General features: G+C 41.6%; 1 protein-coding gene across 1 annotated transcript in view; it reads left to right on the forward strand.

Annotated features, from left to right (window-relative positions):
* nbas (NBAS subunit of NRZ tethering complex) overlaps positions 1-19622 on the forward strand; it is a 144144-nt gene extending 124522 nt beyond the window's left edge. Inside the window, exons 50-53 of the mRNA XM_056405187.1 lie at positions 1350-1489; positions 6205-6352; positions 7415-7549; positions 18462-19622. Of these exons, the coding sequence (XP_056261162.1) occupies positions 1350-1489; positions 6205-6352; positions 7415-7549; positions 18462-18737 (699 nt within the window). The 3' untranslated portion in view covers positions 18738-19622. The remainder of the gene's footprint in view (positions 1-1349; positions 1490-6204; positions 6353-7414; positions 7550-18461) is intronic.
* The last annotated feature ends 913 nt before the right edge of the window (positions 19623-20535 follow it).

Genomic DNA, 20535 nt, shown 5'->3' on the forward strand with positions numbered 1-20535 from the left:
TGATAATGTTGAAGGCAATTTTGCGTGATGTACAAGAATTATTGTGGTGGTCTTGGGCATCCTAAGACAGCTATTTTTTTGTATGAAAAAACCTTACATGGTACACTACCCAGATTGCTCTAGTGAGCTCACAATTAATCCTCCCAAAGGAAAAGTATTTATTGCCTCAAAATGCATTTCATTAAATTATTGTTAATGGCAGAGCTTCAGCTTGAGCACTATGGGGCTGGATTTTCACCAGTACCAATAGAAGTCTGTAGTAAACCAACTTCATTCCAAAACTGTCTTATGATTGAAAATAAAGGTTCAAAGAAGAGGTATGTATTTACATGTTAATACACGTATAAAATCTGGTCAATGAAAATAATATCCTGGTGTCTTCACATGTTTAAGTGAGACTGTGTTTAGACCTTTACACTGATAAAATATCACCAGGCTTTACATAGAAATCAAGTCATAAATTTGAGAACACCACTGAGGCTGAAATGATGTTTTATGAGTCTGGCTGCAAGTGATGTATGTTTTGTGTGTGTGTGTGTGTGTGTAAGTGTGTGTGTATGTGTGTGTGTATGTGTGTGTATGTAAGCGTGTGTGACAGAGCTTGTCTTTGCAGCAGCCATGCTTTGGCAGGTTGTAGTTTTCCCTTCAGAAATCAGCCGCTCTCTGAACTGTTAAATCACACTAGAAGCCAACCTTTGAGAAGAAAATTAATTACTTTCCTTCCACCTCCTTCTCCTCTCATTTTTTCCACATTAACCCTCACTCATTCTTTTTCATTCTCTTTTTCTCACTCTCTCCTTCTCAATCTCTCTTTTCCTCATAATAGTGTAGAATAAGTTTAGCCAAAGGTGACGTTTTCTAGATTAGCAATGAAATGTGCATTTGAATATTCTCTTCACTGCCTTGTTTGAAGTTTGAAGGCTTTGATACTGGTCTAGATTGTGTTCGACTGCACAGTTCATTCAGGTCTTGCTTTGGCAGGAATGTCTCGCTTCACTCTTCTCTACTGCAATCATTGCTGTACGTTGTAAAGTTTGTAGAGAGCATGCTTCATTTGAAATCAAGGCAAGTTGCTCTCCTGTTGCTGTTGCGTTTGTGTTGGATGGTGTTTCACTGAAGATGCTGGCATTTATCATCATATTTATCCATGACATTGCACTTGTAGCAGGACTTTAAAGAAGCAGATGCTTACTCGAGCCGGAGCACCCTTCATTTGCCGAATTTGTGCTTTATTCTCAATGAAGTGGGGATATCTCACAATCCAAATCTTCACGGCAGGCCTTTGTTTTCTGGCCTCATATTTATTTACCTTTTTCTCCTATCTGCTTCCTCTCCTCCTTTTCTGTCAGGTCCAGATAGAAGATGTAGAAAACGAGGACAAACGATACGCTCTCTTCCTGGAACTGCTGGACGCTGCTCAGAAGTGGGAGGACTTTCAGCTGCTCATGCTCCTCCTACAAGCATGGCCACCTATGTTGAAAGAGGAAGTGTAAGATGAATGAGATTTCTTTTTCCTGTTCTTTGTTTGTTTAAAGTTATTGACATTCTGGGAAAATGTGCTTGTTTACGTTCTTGTTGAAAGTTACATAAGCATATTTCCCAAAATGTTCAAACTATTATCGAAAGGTTCCCTCTAGTACAGTTATTACTTACTTATGAATTTGTTTACAGCTCATTAGCAACTGCATCATTCACAAGTTCAAACACACTGGATTAAAAAAAGCCCTCACATGTATATATATATTCTATAGGCAGATTTTTAAAGATAGAAAGTGCAGATGTCGTGCAGGATAACAAGAGTGTAGCAGCTGATCCTTTCTCACTGCAGTTTTCTCTCTTTTGTAACCTCTTCTCTCTGAGCAGGTTCAATGAATATCGGTTTAAAAGTTAAAAACTGAGTGCTACTTCACTAGTTGGCGGGGTCAAAGCAGCCTCTTATCCCATGCTTAAACAAAGTTATAGTGGGTGTGTTGTTTTGGTGCTTAACAGTCGACCACAGACACTATCAACCGCGTTTCGACGGCAGTTTGTTTGTTACCGAAATCAGGGACATTAACGTGTTAATAGGCATCTTCTGTGCAATGTGTTCTTATTTCAGTAAGAGTGCGAACGGAGAATTGTGGCTCTAATCACTCAGGGGCACGTATTGCACATAGACTTTTAGAGTTGGAAATGAATACAGGCATCCTCACAAAGATTCAGGCTCCAGGCTTTTTGCACCAGCTGGCGTCTTATGAGCCTCAGCCAATGTTGGCTGTATTATCGATAAGTGCCTAATGATGTGATTGCTCTTCTCCTGCTCCATTGTTCTCGATTAAAAGTGAGCGATACTCTGAGGACCACTGAGACAATGGAGGGTTATGCTGTCTGGAGTTTATCCTTCCAGCTCAATCAAAGCAGACTGCGTTTCAAACAGTTTTCGATCAGCACTTTAAAGTAGAGTTCTTCTCCAGTAGTTGTTAAAAACTTACAAGGACGTGCACAAAGCTGTGTATAGGAGAATTAGCTTTATTGACTTGACGATGACTTTGTTGATGAGCAAGATTTACATACTGTATGTTCATTACTGATGCATCAGTTTAAAGGCCTACACGACCTGCCTGATGGGATACTTGATCGTTCAAGTCTTAATTAAACACTACGCCAGGATCAGACTGCGCAATACGTGATTACTATGACAGATCAGGGAATCTTCCCGATCGGGCTGGAGGAGCCACAGACAGATTTCCAGGATCAGGAATTCTCAGACTATGTCAAACGAGGCGAGACGAGGAAAAAAAAAAAAAAAACCTGATATGGTTGTCTTTCTGCTGGGGCCTTGTGAGCAGTCTTAAGCTCCATCTCAACCAAATAGTTCCAGGTACAGAGGAGCCACAACATCTGAACTAAATCAGGAATATTTGCACATCTCTATTTGCACTTCCACCACATCTGAAGAACCGTGAACAATCGGCATATAAGACCAAAAGCTGATTAAAAATGACCCTATTTTTCTTTTTTCTTTTTCTTTGTATTTACTATAGAGAGATTGTGATGTTTGAATGGATGCAAAGAACATGTGCCAAGGTTTGATGGTTATTCATTTCTGCTCTAAACAATTAGCAAATGCTTTCAGCACATTTGGACCTGCTTTCCTTATTTATTTCCACTTTTTGACTTGCCAGGAAGCCGCCAACACAACGCTGAGAAATATCCACCCTTTGTGGTTTTGATATTAGAGTGCTGTTTTCTGTGTGAATGTAAGATGTGAATGAAAGTAGTAACACAAGGTAGCTGCCTGTGGGAACTTCGTGTGATCAATTAGCAGCATTCAGCACAGCAAACTACCCCGATAGTTCCTGAACCATCAGAAAGTACTACCCCGGGAAGAGGATAGTTCTTTGGGCCAAAAAACTATGGGACAAAAAGACTCCTGAGTTCCTGAAATGGTTCCTGGGCCCCTGGAACAGTTTCTGCTGTGGAAGGAGGCCATTACATGCAGAATAATTTTTCCCACTTTGTTTGGACCATTTTCAGGCTGATATTGTTTCATCTAATCCAACAAAGCAGCTTAGTGTGGAGGTGAAAACAAAATTACTGAGAGCAGGAAAATTGAAGTTTTTCAAAATACGGGAAAAATGTTGTATGTAAATGAACAGACCGAAAAGCAATAGGAGAAAGTGTGAAGAAATGATTATTTATATTATTTGTTGTGAAAAGTAGAGTTGTCATTGGGTTTGTGAAAAGTCATTGTCTCTTCTGACACAGTGCACGTTCAGCTGAGAAGCAGTGGGAGAGATAGGATTAGTTTGGACAACGCAGCTGCTTCAAGTTCACCCACGGATTTCACTGACACTCCACTGACTTTGTGTGTGTAGCAGCTGTAGTCAAACCACCACTGCTGTGTCAGTCAGCTATAATCATTTTCTTTTAACTTCAGACTGAGCTGAATGAACTGTGTTTTCAGATTTAAATGCAAACATAATGTTGAGTACACACTCAGCCCTTGATTATGGATTTTTCTACTTTTTTTTCCTTGTCTCTTTAGTCGTCCTCATTTAAATTACTCCAGGTAATTTGCTGCAAAGTGCATACATACACTAACTACGCCGTAATGTGCCTCCTCGAATCATAGAAGCCTGAAATTGAAGTCTGATCTGTGTTAACTGTGCGTTTTATATGCAGCGGCTGCTGTATCCGGCACTCGTAATTTGGGACACAAAACTCAGAATAACTTAACCTTCAAGTGCCTCATTTAAGATGGTGAAGACTTGAGGGTGTTCTATCTTACATGGTTAACCTTTACCACTTGTCTGACTCAGCACTTAATCCTGGTTAGGATGGAAGTGTGTTTACTGTTCGTGTGTGTGTGTGTGTGTGCGTGTGTGTGTGTGTGTGTGTGTATACTCTGTAGAGTGAGGATTTGTTCCAGTCAGAATACAAGAGGCTGTTTTGGGAGCTATATTGAGTGTTGCATATCAAAAGCTGATCCTTTAGTCTGTCTGCATAAACTGAGTCATGATTCAAAGCACGAAATGGGGGCTGGCTGTGACTCACACTGCACCCCATGACAGATTTGGCGAACGCACAGACACTCATAGTCGCATTCAGCAGTATAACTCTCTGTCCCCCTGGTAAAAGCACAGGAAGCAGCCGTGTGCCAGCAGAGCAAGTGGACTCTGTTCACTCCTGTGTTCGTATAATCTGAAGGTGAAGCAGCTTGTCCGGATGAGACACCCCTGGTAGCAGGATGAAGAACTGCCTTTTCCACTGACAGGAGCCCTGCCATCTCTCTCTCTCTCTCTCTCTCATTTGCAAGCTCTTTCTATCGCTCATATAAGGACTCTTGTTTTTTGCAGATACACATAGACACTTAGGATCTTACCGCAGGGCCTGCTGCTTCTAACATGCCTGTTTAGGACACACTTCAGCAGCCTAATCTGACTTCAGGCTGCAACCACTTGAAAATGTGTACCTCTCGTCATATAAACAAGGGATTTTCCAGCATGTTATCATCTCCCTTTTATCATGTGACAACAAAACATGTTCTTCCTCTCACCTCCCATCTCCTTTTCCTTCTCTGTCTGTTCAATATTTAATGCTCTGCTAGTCATGTTGATCACATACATAACTTCCAGCAGTGCTGGCATGTAGACACCTATTTTTGAACCACTAGAAGCACATGTTCCCTCCTTTGCAGTGGCGCTTTACTGCTTGTTCCTGATAGATAAGTTACGATACTGTTCTAACTAGGGTTAAAGAATTTTCCTCCAATATATTATATGAATATTTAGAGCCTCACCAAGGCTCAAAGATGTGATTCGATTCTCTTCCTGAGGCTTGGCACAGATATAGTGAGAGGTTGGCTTTGCATTAACAAGTGCAACCTCCATAACCATCAACATTAGTGTTAGCCAGGATATATAGGGGCTTTGAAATGCTACTGACTGCTTGCCATGCTAATGATAAAACTAATAAAACAGCCAAGATCTAATTAACAGATCGCAAATCCCTCTGTGATTTCCATCTTTCTTTTTTTTTTTCTATGCTCAATATGTATTAATAAAGATCCATGAGGGTCATACTTCTTTAGCATCATTGGTGGGAGTTCATCGGTTACTCAGGAGGCATTAGCAAAGGTCTAGAAGAGCTCATGAAGAAGCGTGTAAACACAGTGACACCTCTCACAGCTGACAGCTGTTCCCTGGTGTTCTCACAGAGAGGGAGAAAATGCAGCATGTCGGTGTTTAATATTAACTGCTGCAGGAGTTTTGTGGTCAAACATCTTCCTTCCTCGCTTACATGTCAGCGTCAGAATTCATTAGATTGTCTGCAAACCTCTTGATAATTCTCTCTGCTTTCATGTCAGCCTGTGATTTGAAGGGAGGTTGATGCTGTTTCTCTTATGTGGCTGTTTATATTATTCATAATCTACATTTTCATGCAATATGGTGTACATACAGCTGGTGTAACCCGCTTATTGTCGAACAGGATTACCATCTGGTGACATACGACAGCAGAGTGACGGATATATAACATTTATGTAATTTTACATGCTGAGATATTGTTTTGACTTTACTATATACTGTGTGTTCCAGTACACAGGGTTAATATTTCAGATATGTACCTTTGTTCTTCACATGCGTGCTTTAGTACCAGTCTATGTCTTCATCAGAAGTCTACACACATTCATATTCACAGGCCTGTCTTGCTCTCTACCTCCAGGGCAGAGTCAGAGCGTAACCCCTGGGTGGTGCTGACCTCAGCCATGCTGACCCGCTGCCAGGGGTCGGAGGCCAGATTAGACCTGGGTCAGCAGGTAGTCACCATGGTGCGGACTCTCTATAACACAAAACACAAGCTCCCTGTACAGGTAATCAGAACACACAATCAGATTACGTTCTTGTGTGTCATTGTTTTACGAATGCATTTGTCCTCTTAATTATCATCTGATCACAATGAATCTGTGAAAAGAATTAAAACAGAGTATTTAAATAAAAGATATGAATACTTCTCCCACCACTACAATACAGTTAGGATAGGGAAAATTCATATTTTAAACCAAAGTGTAAACTGGTTTCAACACATGATCCGTTCATCAGCGTCATCAGCAGTGTCATCAAAATATGGAAGTAGGCCTGTGCGTTAAATGTAGCCTCGGTGCAGTGCCCCCGCATCTTAACACAGGAGCCTAAAGCTATTAAGTATGTAACCCATAGCAACATGTTAGCATCAGTTCAGTGCTTTTTGTAATGTACTATAGGCACTAGCCGCTCTTTGATATCTGACGGCCCCTAATGCTATTCATGCCCTGCTGAGAATCAAGGCAGTGGTAAGCCTAATGCCATTCTGTATGTCTAGTGCCAGCTGACTGTGATATTAGTTTAGCGCTAATGCTATTCAGCGTGAATAGGCTAGTGTCCGCCTGGCTGTCTAATATTAGTATGGGAAGGGGGGTGGGAGGTGGAGAAGGAGGCCCTTTACTCTCTTCTGAACAGCTTTAATTTGAATCTGCTGGAATGAAACCGCCAGAGCATGGGGGAGTCAGATTGCATTGTGATATCCATATATTACTGGATGGGACTGCAACAGGACTGTGTGTCTGCTTAGTGTGTGTGTATGTGTTTGTGTGTAGGCATTTTTAAAAGTATTATGTGCTTGTGTGTCTGTACAGTATATGCACATCAATTAACCTTCACTGTTCCTCGCCTACTATCTTCCCTCTGTCCCCTGCTCCCCTCTTTTGTTCTCCCCTCCTCTTTTTCACTGTCTTGTGATTACATTTCCTATTTTTATCCCACTTTTGCTTTTATCTCTCTCCTTCCACCATTCATCCATACATCTATACATTCAACTATCTACCCCTCCTTCTTCTCCCTCTCTCTCTCATTCTCCCTCCCTCCCTCTCTCTCTCCCTCTTTCTCTTCCCCCCAAGTGTATCAAACACATAGCCACCCTGCTGCTCCAGAACCTGCCGAAACTCCAGCAGCCTGCGCTCAAACTGATGGCTGAAAGCGGTGTTGAGGAGCTGCTACAGCTGACTCTGGATCAGATCAACAGCATGACAGCAGTAAGTATTACTGTAATGCTCTGCATGGTACATATTCAGATACAGATCAAATGGACTTTACTTTGGATGGAAATCTAAGGTGGCAACTCATGATTTTATTTTCACTATTACTAACAGTTCATATGTCAAATAATTTATTGAGTCTATAAAACTTGAACAAATAGTGAAAAATGCACATCACAACTTTTCAGAGCCCAAGGTGATGTTTTCAGCCGACTTTCTGTGTGCAACCAACAATACAAAACCCAAAAGTTTTCACTTTTCAGTGACATAAAAACAGCAAAGAGCAGTGAATCCTTACACCTGAGACACTGGAACTACAAAAGGTTTGGCATTTTTGCTTGATAAACGGCCTAAAAGCAGCCACAAGAGAGGGCGACTGATGAAGGAGGAAAGTCCAGTCTATTTGCTGACAAGAGGAGCCAAAAATGATAAAAACCTCTTTACTGGTGTAAAATAATAATGAAGTTCTCCAAAAGATTCTTAACATTCAAATAACCCAATGTTCATCGTCTCGCTAACTGTCCTCTACTTTTGGGAAGCCATAATCAGATAAGAGAGTAATCGTTTTAAGACTGTGTGGGCCGCTCTCCACTTTCTCGATCAGATAAGCAGTTGTCACAAAGTAGGCCTCTCAGACAGAGCAGACCCTCTTTTTGTTCCTGGATCAGATAAGAGAAAGGCTCACTATTATATATACCAGTGACAGAGACCCTATTAAATGAAACATTAAAGGTCCTATATTGGTACACCTGAGCAACACGCTGTTTTTATCCCACAGAGAAAGGAGAGCGAGACTGAGGGAGGCAGGGTGTTGAAGATAGTACGAGAAAATATATGTGATTTAGATGTGGGAAGAGAAAAATCAAATGGAGGAGGAATGGGTGATGAGAAAGGGAGGGAAAGAGGGAGATAGAGAAATGGGATGAGATGGGGAAATATAAAGACAGAGCAAATGTATGAAAATGTAGAAGTGACCAAGACTGAGGTAGAGAGGGCGGAGAAGGGTGCACAGCCTGACTGAAGAAAGGGAAGACAGAGAAGATGAACGAGTTAGAGAGTTAGAGAAGGGTTATATGAATGGAGTACGACAGGTAGTGTGTCACACTGCTTTGAGAAATAATCTTGCTTCTGCCACCTAAGAGCTGAATGAGCAGGGACGTGTTCAGAGCAACACAGAACAGTGTTCGTCTGCCGATAACATCAAAAGAGCTGGGGAGAAATCGTCTTACATCTAATACATCTGATAACGTGTCGGCTTGGACTCACCGTGGAGCTGTATGCATGTGGCTGTTGTGGCTGTGTGTTTGTCTATGTGTGCATTTCTACAAGTGTGTGAGAGTTTCTCTTTGTCTGTGTGGGAGTGCATTTGCCTAGGTGTGTTTATATCTACTGCATTTTGTTATTAATGTGTTTTCAAGTAGCTTTTCTGATTGCCTAATAATATTTCAAAGGAGCTTTGACAACATGTAGGGATGCGGGTCCAACTATTTCTCTCCCAATTCCAGTTACTCAACTCAGGGTATCTGCCAATGCAGAGTACCAATCCAGTACCAGTGCTCTCTTTTCCCCCAATTTTAAAACATACACACCTCACTGCTTTCAACTCATCATAATCATTTATATGTAAGGTAACATGAGGTGAGGGATTGCTGGGTCAGCAGCCTGCAGTGACTGATTGAATGTACCTGTGCTTGGTCTTATACTGAGACTGACAGTGAGTAAGTATCATGATGATACGGTGCTGCTCTCACAGCATGCACACACTTGGTTTGCGATCTCAAACTAAAAAAAAAAAAAATCCAATGCTTCATTCTTCATGAGGCATTTTTTCCTGAGAAACCTCTCCAGTACCTCTCCAGGAGAATGGTTTTGATTTTATCTGTCTGTCAAGGTTCTGAGACAACTGTCTGAGATTTTTGCCTCTTGGTGCTCACAACACGGAAAATTTTTATTTAAAATTTCTAACACAATTTGGCTCTTAAGACAACTGGGTCTTGGTTACTGTGGATAATCCACATGTCTCACTGGGATCAGTTTTCAAAGTAGTTCCAATGAAAATAGTGTAACATGGTGTAATAACAAGGAAAACCACGCTACTGGCAAAATATGCTGTTGATTTAGAAAAATGAAAATAAATAAAGAAATCATGTTACTGTACAAAAAATTGATTTACTTCCATTTGTAGGTGCAGAGACATAAACACAAAGGGGTTAAACCCTTAACTATTAAATAGATCAAAGTGCTGCACTGTTGTGGTTCACATGTTTTTCCCCACTGTGACCAAATTTGTGCTGATAAAGGAGGATGACACTCAGAGGCCTTTTATCAGATCTACAAATAGCCTGCACTTGTCTTCAGCTAGCCATTAGCAGAGCCATAGATCTTATCCAGGGAGGATCAGAAGAACTGATTTTAGTTCAGCTAGGTCGATCAGAAATTCAGTGAGCGTACTGAGGGAGCTTAAATGTTAATTAACTATTGTTATTATTCAATCCTTTAAGCGTTTCATTGAGGTTCGCTCTTTTGTCACAGTTAGTTTCACTCCAACATACCAGGAAAGATTAATTTATCATAGAAAACTACGTGAGTTGTTTAAATGCCACTCAATTCATTTACCTGCCTTTTAATGTCTTTGTTAACAAGCCTGAAGTTAATTTTGGCCACAATGCACCATGAATTTATCAACTCTCACGTTCTTGATTAAGCACATGAAAATAACATGTCAGTCTGAGTGACTGACAGGCCTTATCTTCAAGCACTGCCCTGCTGGTCTGTGTGTTCCCGGCACTTTGCTGTGTATCTGATGTCACAGACGCATGTTCACATTGTTTTCCTCAGTCTCAACACATTTTTTTTTTTTGTAAAGGCGATGCCCCTGAGATTATGATTCAAAAAAAAAAAAAAAAAAAAAAGATTAATTTTGAAGATTAGTTTTTAATTAAAACAGTGTTACTGGATACCAGTTGATGTAGAAAGTAAATGAAAAAATAAAGTAATTTATTTGGCTGTAGTGTGAGATGTGTATTCACTTTGCTTCGTCTTGCTTTGCTGCGATGTGATAGGTTAATGGGTATGCTCAGCTCTGTTGAAGGAGATCACTGTGGGCGTTGGAGAACTAGAGGAGGGAGGAAAGGAAGAAAAAAGTGTGGGCAATGTTGATGATTTGAAAGGTAGACAAAGGAGTAGTGGTGAGAGCAGGTAATATAGAAGAGTTGTATTGTTCTTAATGATGCAGGGAAATACAGTGCGGGCGTGCAGGTTTTTATTTCTTTTCACTCGAAGCAGTGTCTTTCCCCAAAGTCATTCCCTCTCATCATTTCTTCCTTTCCTCTTCTTCCTTTTCTGCTCTACTCCTGCTAGTGAAGATGTATGGGCTGTGGAAGAGCAGAGGGGAGCAGTGGAGCAGGGAGCCAAGGGTTAACACCAGCCTGAATAATGAGAGACAGCGATAAGGGGCTGATAAGACCTGTCCTACCAATATGAATGAGCTGTCAGTGCATTGTACAGCATATATAGATCCTGCTGCATGTGTACGCAAACAACCATGCATAAACAGCTGCTGTACGCACTGACTAACATCTAACATTAGCCCTATGAATTGGTTGAAAACGTCCTCTTGGATTGACTTTTTAAAGATTTCAGCTGACTCATTTTAGAATGGGAACAAGTCTTAAATATATACGTGATAAAAGACTGCGGCTAAAGCTGCATGTCTCAGGCAAAGTCAGCAGTTGATGATCCATGTTGCAGACATGGAAATAAAGAAACTGCATTGTTTTTTTATAGCAGAGTAGAGCTAGGTTGTTGTTGTATTACAGTACAAGTATGATAAGAAAAAATCAAATTATTTCACTAACATAAACCCATTTGGATGCTTAGCTTGCATACTTGTCTACATTTCCAAACCATATATTTTCACTTTTAGCATTACAATAGAAAAGGCTTCTAGGATGAAGACTAACACTGACTAACAATCATATTGGCTTAAGTTACTGGTGTGTAGACTTCCCCAAATCCAATAAAGATCAAGACAGAGCTGCTAGCATTATCCTTGCTAGCATCCATGACCAGCTTCTATACAGTGAGGAAACACTACACAGTGGGTGTGCTAGTCATGAACTGTGTTTTTTTTTTTAACGTAACTTGCAACGCTAATGTCGTGAGTCAATGATATGCCAACTCTTGGCTTTGGGAGTAACACTTGGGCTTATTGTCGGATGTAGCCTAGAAGCTAGTTACCTGAAAACGCTACCAATTGCAGCTTTTGTTATCCAGTTCCTTACACAAGGCAAAAAAAAGACACCATCTTCCCTCTTTCTATGTCTTACTATCCTTGCTACAACATGCAGGAAAAGCAAAGGCTTATCTAGACACTGTGTCGTTACACACGTTGCTAAGCTGTGATTCAATTATTGGTGTTCTGGGGAGGGGGTTATGGAGTCCGTTAGTTAATTAATCAGCTGCCCCACCTTTTTCGTATTCCTCGTCACTTTTTTTATTTATCACTTGTTTTTATTTGCATGCATGTGTCCTTGTGTGTGTGTAATTAGGTTAAAATCCACTCCAAGGCCTCTCAATGAAACACAAACACCTTGTCTATCTGCCCAGTGGAGTGAAGACAACAGGCTTGTGTTTGTGTTTGTGTGTGGTTGTGGTTGTGGTTGTGTGTGTGTGTGTTTGATTGAGTGATTATGTGTCTAATTGCTTGTTTAAGTGGGCTTGTTTACAGCTTTGGTGCCATATTGGACCTGTTAATCTAGCTGTGTTTGCCTTCAACTCAGTCCGTTGATCCCTGATTTGCTCACTGTGGGTATGTGTATTTGTGTTTGCTCATGTGCGTCACAGCCCACTTTTATTTTTATTTTTTGGCTTCACGGCCTCTTCTTCTGTCACTTTCAATCATGTCGCGCTGTAAGCAAGGACTGCTTGGTGTTGTGTGTGTGCGCACACAGTTTGTTGCACCACTCCAGCCTAGGGACAGTTAGGATGGAGAGATGGGGGGAAAAAAGAGCCTGAGGAAGGAGAGAAAAGGATGAGAGAAGGAGGAATGGAGATACTTGTGTGTTGTCTGGCATTCCAAAGAAGCTTTATGATTTAAATGATAAAAGAAGGCTTGGCCATGCATTATGTATTAGGCATTGTACGTGCACGGTAATTCCAATTAAGCTCTCAGCCGGGTTTAGCTCAAGGAGAGAGGGAGGGTGGAGAAAGACATATACAGGAAATGAGAGACGTGCAGAGCGAGAATAGAAAACGAGGGTGTGAAAAATTGACCAGACCAATCAGGCAACATTTAGCGGCCACTGAAAACATGCAGGAAATACAACCTTGTCCGTCTTTCACAGGATGAGACAGCAAGAAATGAGAAGGTAATAACAGGAACGAGAGCGGAGTTGGACATCTTATGGCCGCAGTTTGATGTGTCAGTTCTCTTGTCATGCTGAGTGTTTGTTCATTCACTCTGAGTGCACACTGGCTGCAGGCGAGTGCACGCACGCACGCGCACACACAAGCCAGAAGATGCCTCTTGTTTTCGCTTCACTAAAGAGTCAGACAAGGTGTTGTTTGAACCTTTAGAGAAAACTTGGAGGGGCATTTAACCTGACACACACACACACACACACACACACACACACACACACACACACACACACACCCCTGTGCATAAAAATACATACACCCCAGGACAGGTTTTCAAGTTCTCCCAGCTGTGGACCTTTGACAGAGAAAGGAGGGCATGATGAATGTATTCCCTCCTCAATCAAATGCTATTTGTTCTGAACTGTTTGTAAAGGTGAGGTCTGATAGACCACTGGGGGAAATTCAAAAAGTCAGAGTGAGAAGAGAAAGAGGGGTGAGGAGGGAGAAATCACAGGCAGAGGGAGACGGTATGGATGGATATGCAGGTTTGCGAGAGGTGCAGCACATGGCATGGTGAACTGGAGGATGATGTCGTAACTGCCTTTTACATGACGGACGCAAGTTCAAACTGATGTTGTGGCAAGAGATTTACACTGCTGCAGTATCCAAACTAACCTCAACCCTATCAAACACTACGCTACAATTCCTTCAACCCCAGTCAAAGCAGCAACTGTCATTTACTCCCATTAGGAAACTCAAAATCAAAACACACTTCACAGTTGCTTATGAATCTGAGCTGCATCGATGTGTGCTGGCTTTCCTCTGTGTTGCACTGCAGCAATGTGGTAGCCAGTCACAGCTGACCCTGAACAAATTCTGCAGCTTTTATGCATTACGTGAGAAAAAACTTTTCATATATGGTATGTAAAACAAAAACTTTATTAACTACTTTTGATGTAATTAATGGAAAAAAAATGATATTTTGCGAAATGTGCTTATTTGTTTTTTTTGTCGAGAGCTAGGCGAGAAGAGTGAGCTCTTTACAATTCAGTTTATAATTTTTTACTTATTTATTATTTTTATTTAATTAGTTAAACAAACATGTTATATTTTAATTGGTGAGCTTTAGAGATGCTGGTAAACTGATTCTGACAGAGACCGGCTAGCTGATTCCAATCTGCATGCCAAGATATAAGCTAATATTCTGGCTGCAGCTGCATTTTTATTTATTTATTTTTCTGGGCTTTTTATGCCTTTATTGGATAGCACAGTAGAGAGAGACAGGAAATGGGGAGGTAGAGAGAGGGGAGTGACATGCGGTAAAGGGCCGTCCGATGCAGGATTCGAACCGGGGCCGACTGCAGCTACATGTGGGACGCCTGCTCAACCCACTGTGCCACTCGACGCCCCGCAGCTGCATTTGGTACATGGTATTGACTTTCTTGTCTAACTCTCTGCAAGAAAGCATATGTGTGTGTTCCCCAAAATGCTGAATTATTGTTTTAATTACAGCATGCTTGAAATCACTCAATTAGACAAGAGAAATGTGCAGAACAATGATACATGATCATATCTTGATTCCACTGAAAGTTGATAAATGAAAATATTGAATTATCCCTCATCACTTCCATGCTTTCATGGAGTTTTGCAATACTAAGAAGTGTAAATTAGTTATTAAATGAATAAGTATTGTCCTTACTAGCTGCAGGGGAACGGCACAGCAACCTCAGACCAAGAATATGAAGGAAAGATAATAATCATTATTTAATAATTATTTGAATCTAAATAGATCCAACTAATTAGAAATGTGTGTATAGTTAGTTATCATCTGAACTTCATTACACTCAGCTCTCTACCATACACTGCACACTTAAAGTAGTTGTGAACGCTGGATGAACAGCAGTGCCTGAAATGTGACAGAGCTGTTCATCCTGTAAAAAGGACATAAAGTTATCTGCTCCACTCTGATATCAAGATTCCCCTCCATTCCTCCATCTCTCTGCCGCTCCTTGACATCTATTTACAGCTCCACTGTCAATCTGACTGACTCAAGACTCAAATCTGCTGTCTCTCTTGACACTGTCAAACAGTAATAGCCTGGGAGGTGTGCGTGTGTGTGTTCCTGTGTGTGTGTGTGTTTACAATATGTGCATATTCCCGGACGCAGTACACAACAAGAAGACAAGAATCCTTGTCCTCTAAATCTGTACACATCTAATGCACATCTCAGTGCAAGTGATAATTTATGCGTGTTGATACTTTCTAAACCTGTCTCCTCTGCAGCCCTGCAGGTGCCATATCTGAAGCATCCGCAGGGCTTGCACCTGCATTTCCCCTCCCTGATGGTTGATATTGCAACACACTCAGTCAGAGTGACAGCATCAGCATCTTACTTTTGGACGCCACCTGGTAGAGCTTTAGGGCCAACAGGCTTCATGCATGTGCCATGCAGAGCCATTTGTATTGTGTAGGTGTGAGCTCTCATTACAGGCAAACAATGCAGGTTAATTACACTAACAGCTTCAAAGGGCACCATAGAGGGACATTTAACAAAGTAGAAATATTAAAGAATAATTCTAAGATGTTGGGTCGTGGCTCTGGGGATGGCAAGTCGGTCAGTCGGTTTATCCTCTTGGGCAACAATGTGGTTGACATTTTCGTTTTTAAGTGAATGACTCAACAGCTACTGATTGGATTACCATGAAATTTGTCTTTACTCGCCGCCTAGCGCCATCTTCAGGTCAAACTTTTAATTTATCCAATATTTTGATTTAATACTCTAACACTGTACTTTGTGTTTGCATGCTTACATGCTAAACTCGGCGTGTTTAATAAGGGAAACATTAGGCTGAACATCAATATGGCAGCGTTTTCACTGTGAGCATGTTAGTGAGCCGATGTTGGCATTCATCTCAAAGCACCACAGTGAATAAGAACAGCCTCACAAAGCTGCTGGAATGGTTGTGGACTCTTGGTCTTGTTGTAGTTCTGACCATCATATCTATCGGTGTTAATAAGATTGCATTCATCAGGTTATAGCTGAGATCTGGTAATGTGGAAACGTTGATGAAAAGAGTCTGACGCCCAGTCGGAATAAACAGGAGCAGGCTGGTCTTAAACAAACACAAGATTAAGCTAAATGTTTTTGGTAGAGAACACTCAAAGCAAACAGTGGAATTATCGCCTAAACTGTCCCTTGTCAGCATCCAACTTTAACAGCAGTACTTGCTGTAGCTGCATTACATTACTGATGCACTCACTCACCTACAAATAAATGGGTTTAAATAGGCCGTTGGCTTGTTTATAGCGTGGCTAATTATCTAACTGCTTGTGTCTCTTGCTTTGTCTGACTTTACTGTTGTACTGTCAGTGTCCCCATGTCTCAGGAAATGCTTTTCTTTAGTGCACTGTTATCACAACTGGTAGGAGTGACAGCCAATAAAAATCTCTAGAGATAAACTATTTGATTATATTATATCCATACTTCTGAGAAATGTATGTCAGTTGTTCCTTTACACGTCGAAATTGAAATCATCTTTTTCTCGTGACATTGAGCCTGAAAATAGGTCAATGTTCACTGCAGCTCCGCAACTCTCATGCAGAACATTTGTTCTGGGCCTCTGTTGAGGCTCCAAAATCAAAAGTTTGAAGCAGAAGCTGTTAAGTTGTTTTGAAGTGCCTCTTCTTGGTTCTAGTGTGCATTCAGCCCTTGGAAACAGTTGGTTCACTTAAAAATGTATGTATCTGATGCTTTCAGTGCATGTCTGCCTTTCTCCTCTCCGGCCTGCTCCCTCCATCTTTCTCCGTCATACATTTTCAACACTCCTAAGCCCTCCCGTCTCTCTCTCGTCTGTCTTTCCCTTAATTCTCATTATAACCGGATGACCTCCTCATCCAAGTCTGTCTCGAGATTCAAAATTTCTCTGTCTGTCTTCTCTCTGCGGCTCTTTTCCCTCCCCTGTCTTGTCATGACTCATCTGGTCCCTGTCTCTCAGTGTAAGGGAGAGATTAAATTATTAGTCATGCATGACATACTGTATCTCTTTAAGTGTTATATGTCAACTCTCTGTCTCCCTTTCTTCCTGTACCAAAGCAACCATGAACTTGTATTTAAATGGTGAATACATCCAAATCCAGAATAGTTTTATAGAAACTATGAATCTTGGGACAAAGTGACAACGTTCTTTTTCAGATCTGCTTGCATTACCACGAGTTAAAGTTATTTTATCCACAAAATATGATTAGTAATTCCATAAGCGGACACTGTCATTGTCAATGACAACAGTCTCTCAACTCTCATGTGACACATTCAGGTTCACTAATATCCTTCATCACAGAGTGATCCTTTTGAAAGGGTTTTATGTTTTTAAGGATGAATTATCCTTCAACGAGAGAAAAATGGAGCGAGGCTGGGCCAGAGATGAGAGATTTTAGAGGTGAGGGAGAGAAATTCATCCGGCTCTGTTCCCTTTCTCTACTACAGAAGAGAAGACATGAGCTCCACATTTATAATTGATCTGCCTCAGCTCCAGAAATACCCCAAAAGGGACTCACTGTTGTCCGTGTGTGCACACACACATAATGCGTGTATAGCTGAATAAGTGCAAGCTTAATAATACAGACAGCAAACAGGTGAGAGCGTGCAGAGGAGATGGGCTGAGTCACAGTGAGAGGCAGAGTCACGACCTTTCAACCCCAGCAGTTCAGCCTTGCTTCTCCATGGCCTGTAAACCACTCACCGCAGCCGCAACGGCATTTAGCTGTTTGAATTTGCATGAAGTTCATTGATGTAAAGAGGCGGAAGATGGGATTAAAATGTTATGTAAAGGTCTGTTTATGTACGTGTGAACATGTGTTTGTTATTTTGTGAACTCAGACTCTCAAAGCTGCAAATAACAGATTTGTAAGATTTTGTAAAAAGATTTGTTTGGTGTGCATGCGTGTATGTGTTTGGGGACCAGTAGTCCACATGCCTGTCCCACCCGGTCCCACAAACTTTGTGTGTGTGTGTGTGTGTGTGTGTGTGTGTGTGTGTGTGTGTGTGTGTGTGTGTGTGTGTGTGCGTGCGTGCGTGCGTGCGTGCGTGCGTGCGTGCGTGCGTGCGTGCGTGTGTGCGTGTGTGTGTGAGAGAGAGAGAGTGAAGCCATGCCATGGGAATGGTGGTGGCCACATCCTGTGACCTAACACTCTGACCTCATCAGGTTTCTTCAAGCGTGTAACACTGTAATTACACACACACTGAAAATACTGTCACTGCAGGAAGAAGCTACAGTAACTGTTGTTTCTACAGATCCGTGTGGCTGGTAAATCTCCAGATCTAGCAGCCACTTCCATTGTTTTATCAGCCAGTAGGTGTTTAGAGTAGAATCGATCTGCTGAGTGATAGCTGGTTACCGGGCAGAGACTGGCTTCACATTTGCCAAAGTTCTGTCTGTTTTTCTTGGCACATGCTCTTCACAGGGATGAACTTGGATCAAAAGTTAGTTTCTCCTGACTCTCTCGCCTCATGTGTGTTTACACTTTCTCCCTCTTCTCTTTCCCCCTCCAGGAGACAGCTTCCTCCTGCGACGCTGAGCTCCTCTCGTTGCTCCTGGACGCCGGGCTCCTGGTGGGCTGCGTCTCCTCAGCCCTATACCCCCTGCTCAGCTCCCACATGCTGTCCCACCAGCAGGAGCGGGGCTGGAACGTGGAGAAAGCCGCCGCTGAGCTGCTGGCAGCAGGCCACAGGCCCGAGGCAGGCTCCCTGCTGCTGGCTCACCGCGGAACCCACCAGGCTCAGTTCACCTTCAACTCTGCCTTGGCTGTTCTCAGGAAGTGGCTGTGAGGGGAGCAGGGGGGAGGGATGAGGGGGGAGGAAGGTATGAGGGAAAGATCACGGCGGGGAGGCGGTTTGGATGGCAGCCACAGACCACGGTGATAAAGGAGCTTCAGGGAAAGAGAGCGGGAAGGTGTTGAAAGAGGAGTAGAATTAGATTGGATTGAGATCTGAAGAAACTAGCATGAGTGGAGAATTGAAGTGATCTCAGGCTGTACCTCTGCATTTTGTTCTGTAATTGGGTTTCCGGTTCATCAACTGAGGACGCGTCAGCAGCAGCTGCAGTGTCTCCCTTTAAGGTATAAGAGCGGATACCTTTAATAGTGAAACATCTGCTCAATTGGAAACACACACACACACACACACATGCATAAATACACAAACCTCTGCTGTCTCTTAGTCAAGAAAGAAGGTTCAGACAGAGTGCTGATCAGAAAATGCACTGGGTGATTGCATATATTTTTGTGTGTATATATGTGTGTGTGTGCACGTCCTTTTGTGTGATAAAGTAATTGAGCGGTAGCCGGGAAGCAGTGGGTGGAAATTAGCCTATTGTTCCGTGACAGGTTTGCCTCTTTGACATCCCATCGTTAAACACCCTGCCTCTGCTCCATTGTTTTCCCCCTAATAATGTCTAATTAATTCCTTCTAAACAAATTATCCCCGCAGCTGCCCTGCGCCCTGTGTATGTGTGTGTAGATGCACAAATACTATGTAAGAGCACCAACGCCCCGGCGATATCATGTAGAGCTAATGATGATGAGAACTAAACGTGTATGTGTGTGTTCAGGCATGCAATGATGATGCTGTCAGCATGGTGTGTTTCACATTTTAAAGTACAGGTTTCTTTCTCTCTCACCTTTCAGAGCTGAAATAAAGACAAATCCAATGACATGAGAATGAGTCATGTGTTTGTTTTTATTGTGTTGCATTTATTTCTTTATAATAGTGTTGGTGGAACACAAGTGGGTCACATTTAAGTCCATGCTAAATTTTCAGTAGATGTCAGTGAATATTTGTGGTGTGAAACATGTTTTTTTACAGATGACCCTGTGAACATTTCAGAGTTTTACTTTTCTCGTTAATGAGTGTGTTTTTATGAAGATTTGAGTCCCATCTCATATTGAATTCACTCAAAACATTTGCATTATAATTACAACATTTTCACGTTGTTCCAAGATAATTATAGCCCTCTGCCCGATGTGTGTTTTCGCTTCCTCTCAAATGTACTTTTTGTTTTGTTACACAGTCATTTCAAAACAGTTTAGTAAAGTGTTTTCACTGGTCAGCAACCAACTGCTTTCACCTGCGTTCCAAATCTGCTGTCGACCAAAATTATTAAGTGTTTTTTTCTTTTCTTCCCAGCCCTTGAAACTGATAATTCCAACATTTTTTGAGAAATTAATCATTAAAAAAAGGCCCAAGTGTGTCATTTATCTTGTTTGTCAAAGCGTTAAAAAAAAAATAAACCTACCATATCAAAGTGTAACATCATTTTAATGAACAGTAAGTGGGAATACAGGATTTGGGTGGTAATTAGGCAAGATGAAAGATCAGCTTTTTCTTCTCACAGAATCTTCTGATTCAGATTTTCAGAAGATCTTACAGATTTTTATTTTTTTATTCATTTATTCATTTTAATTTCTAATCTATTGAGTTATTAAAGGAGAAACCAGTAACTGATATAAACACTGTGGTCACTCACATTAAATGCGACGAGCTGATTGGGAAAAAAATGTTTGCAAGTGCAAGTTATCAGTGCTGCACTCACGTCTGCACCTTGCTTTAGTTAATTATCCAGATGCAG

Source organism: Seriola aureovittata, chromosome 19 (genome assembly GCF_021018895.1).
Source record: "Seriola aureovittata isolate HTS-2021-v1 ecotype China chromosome 19, ASM2101889v1, whole genome shotgun sequence".
Classification (NCBI taxonomy): Eukaryota; Metazoa; Chordata; class Actinopteri; order Carangiformes; family Carangidae; genus Seriola; species Seriola aureovittata.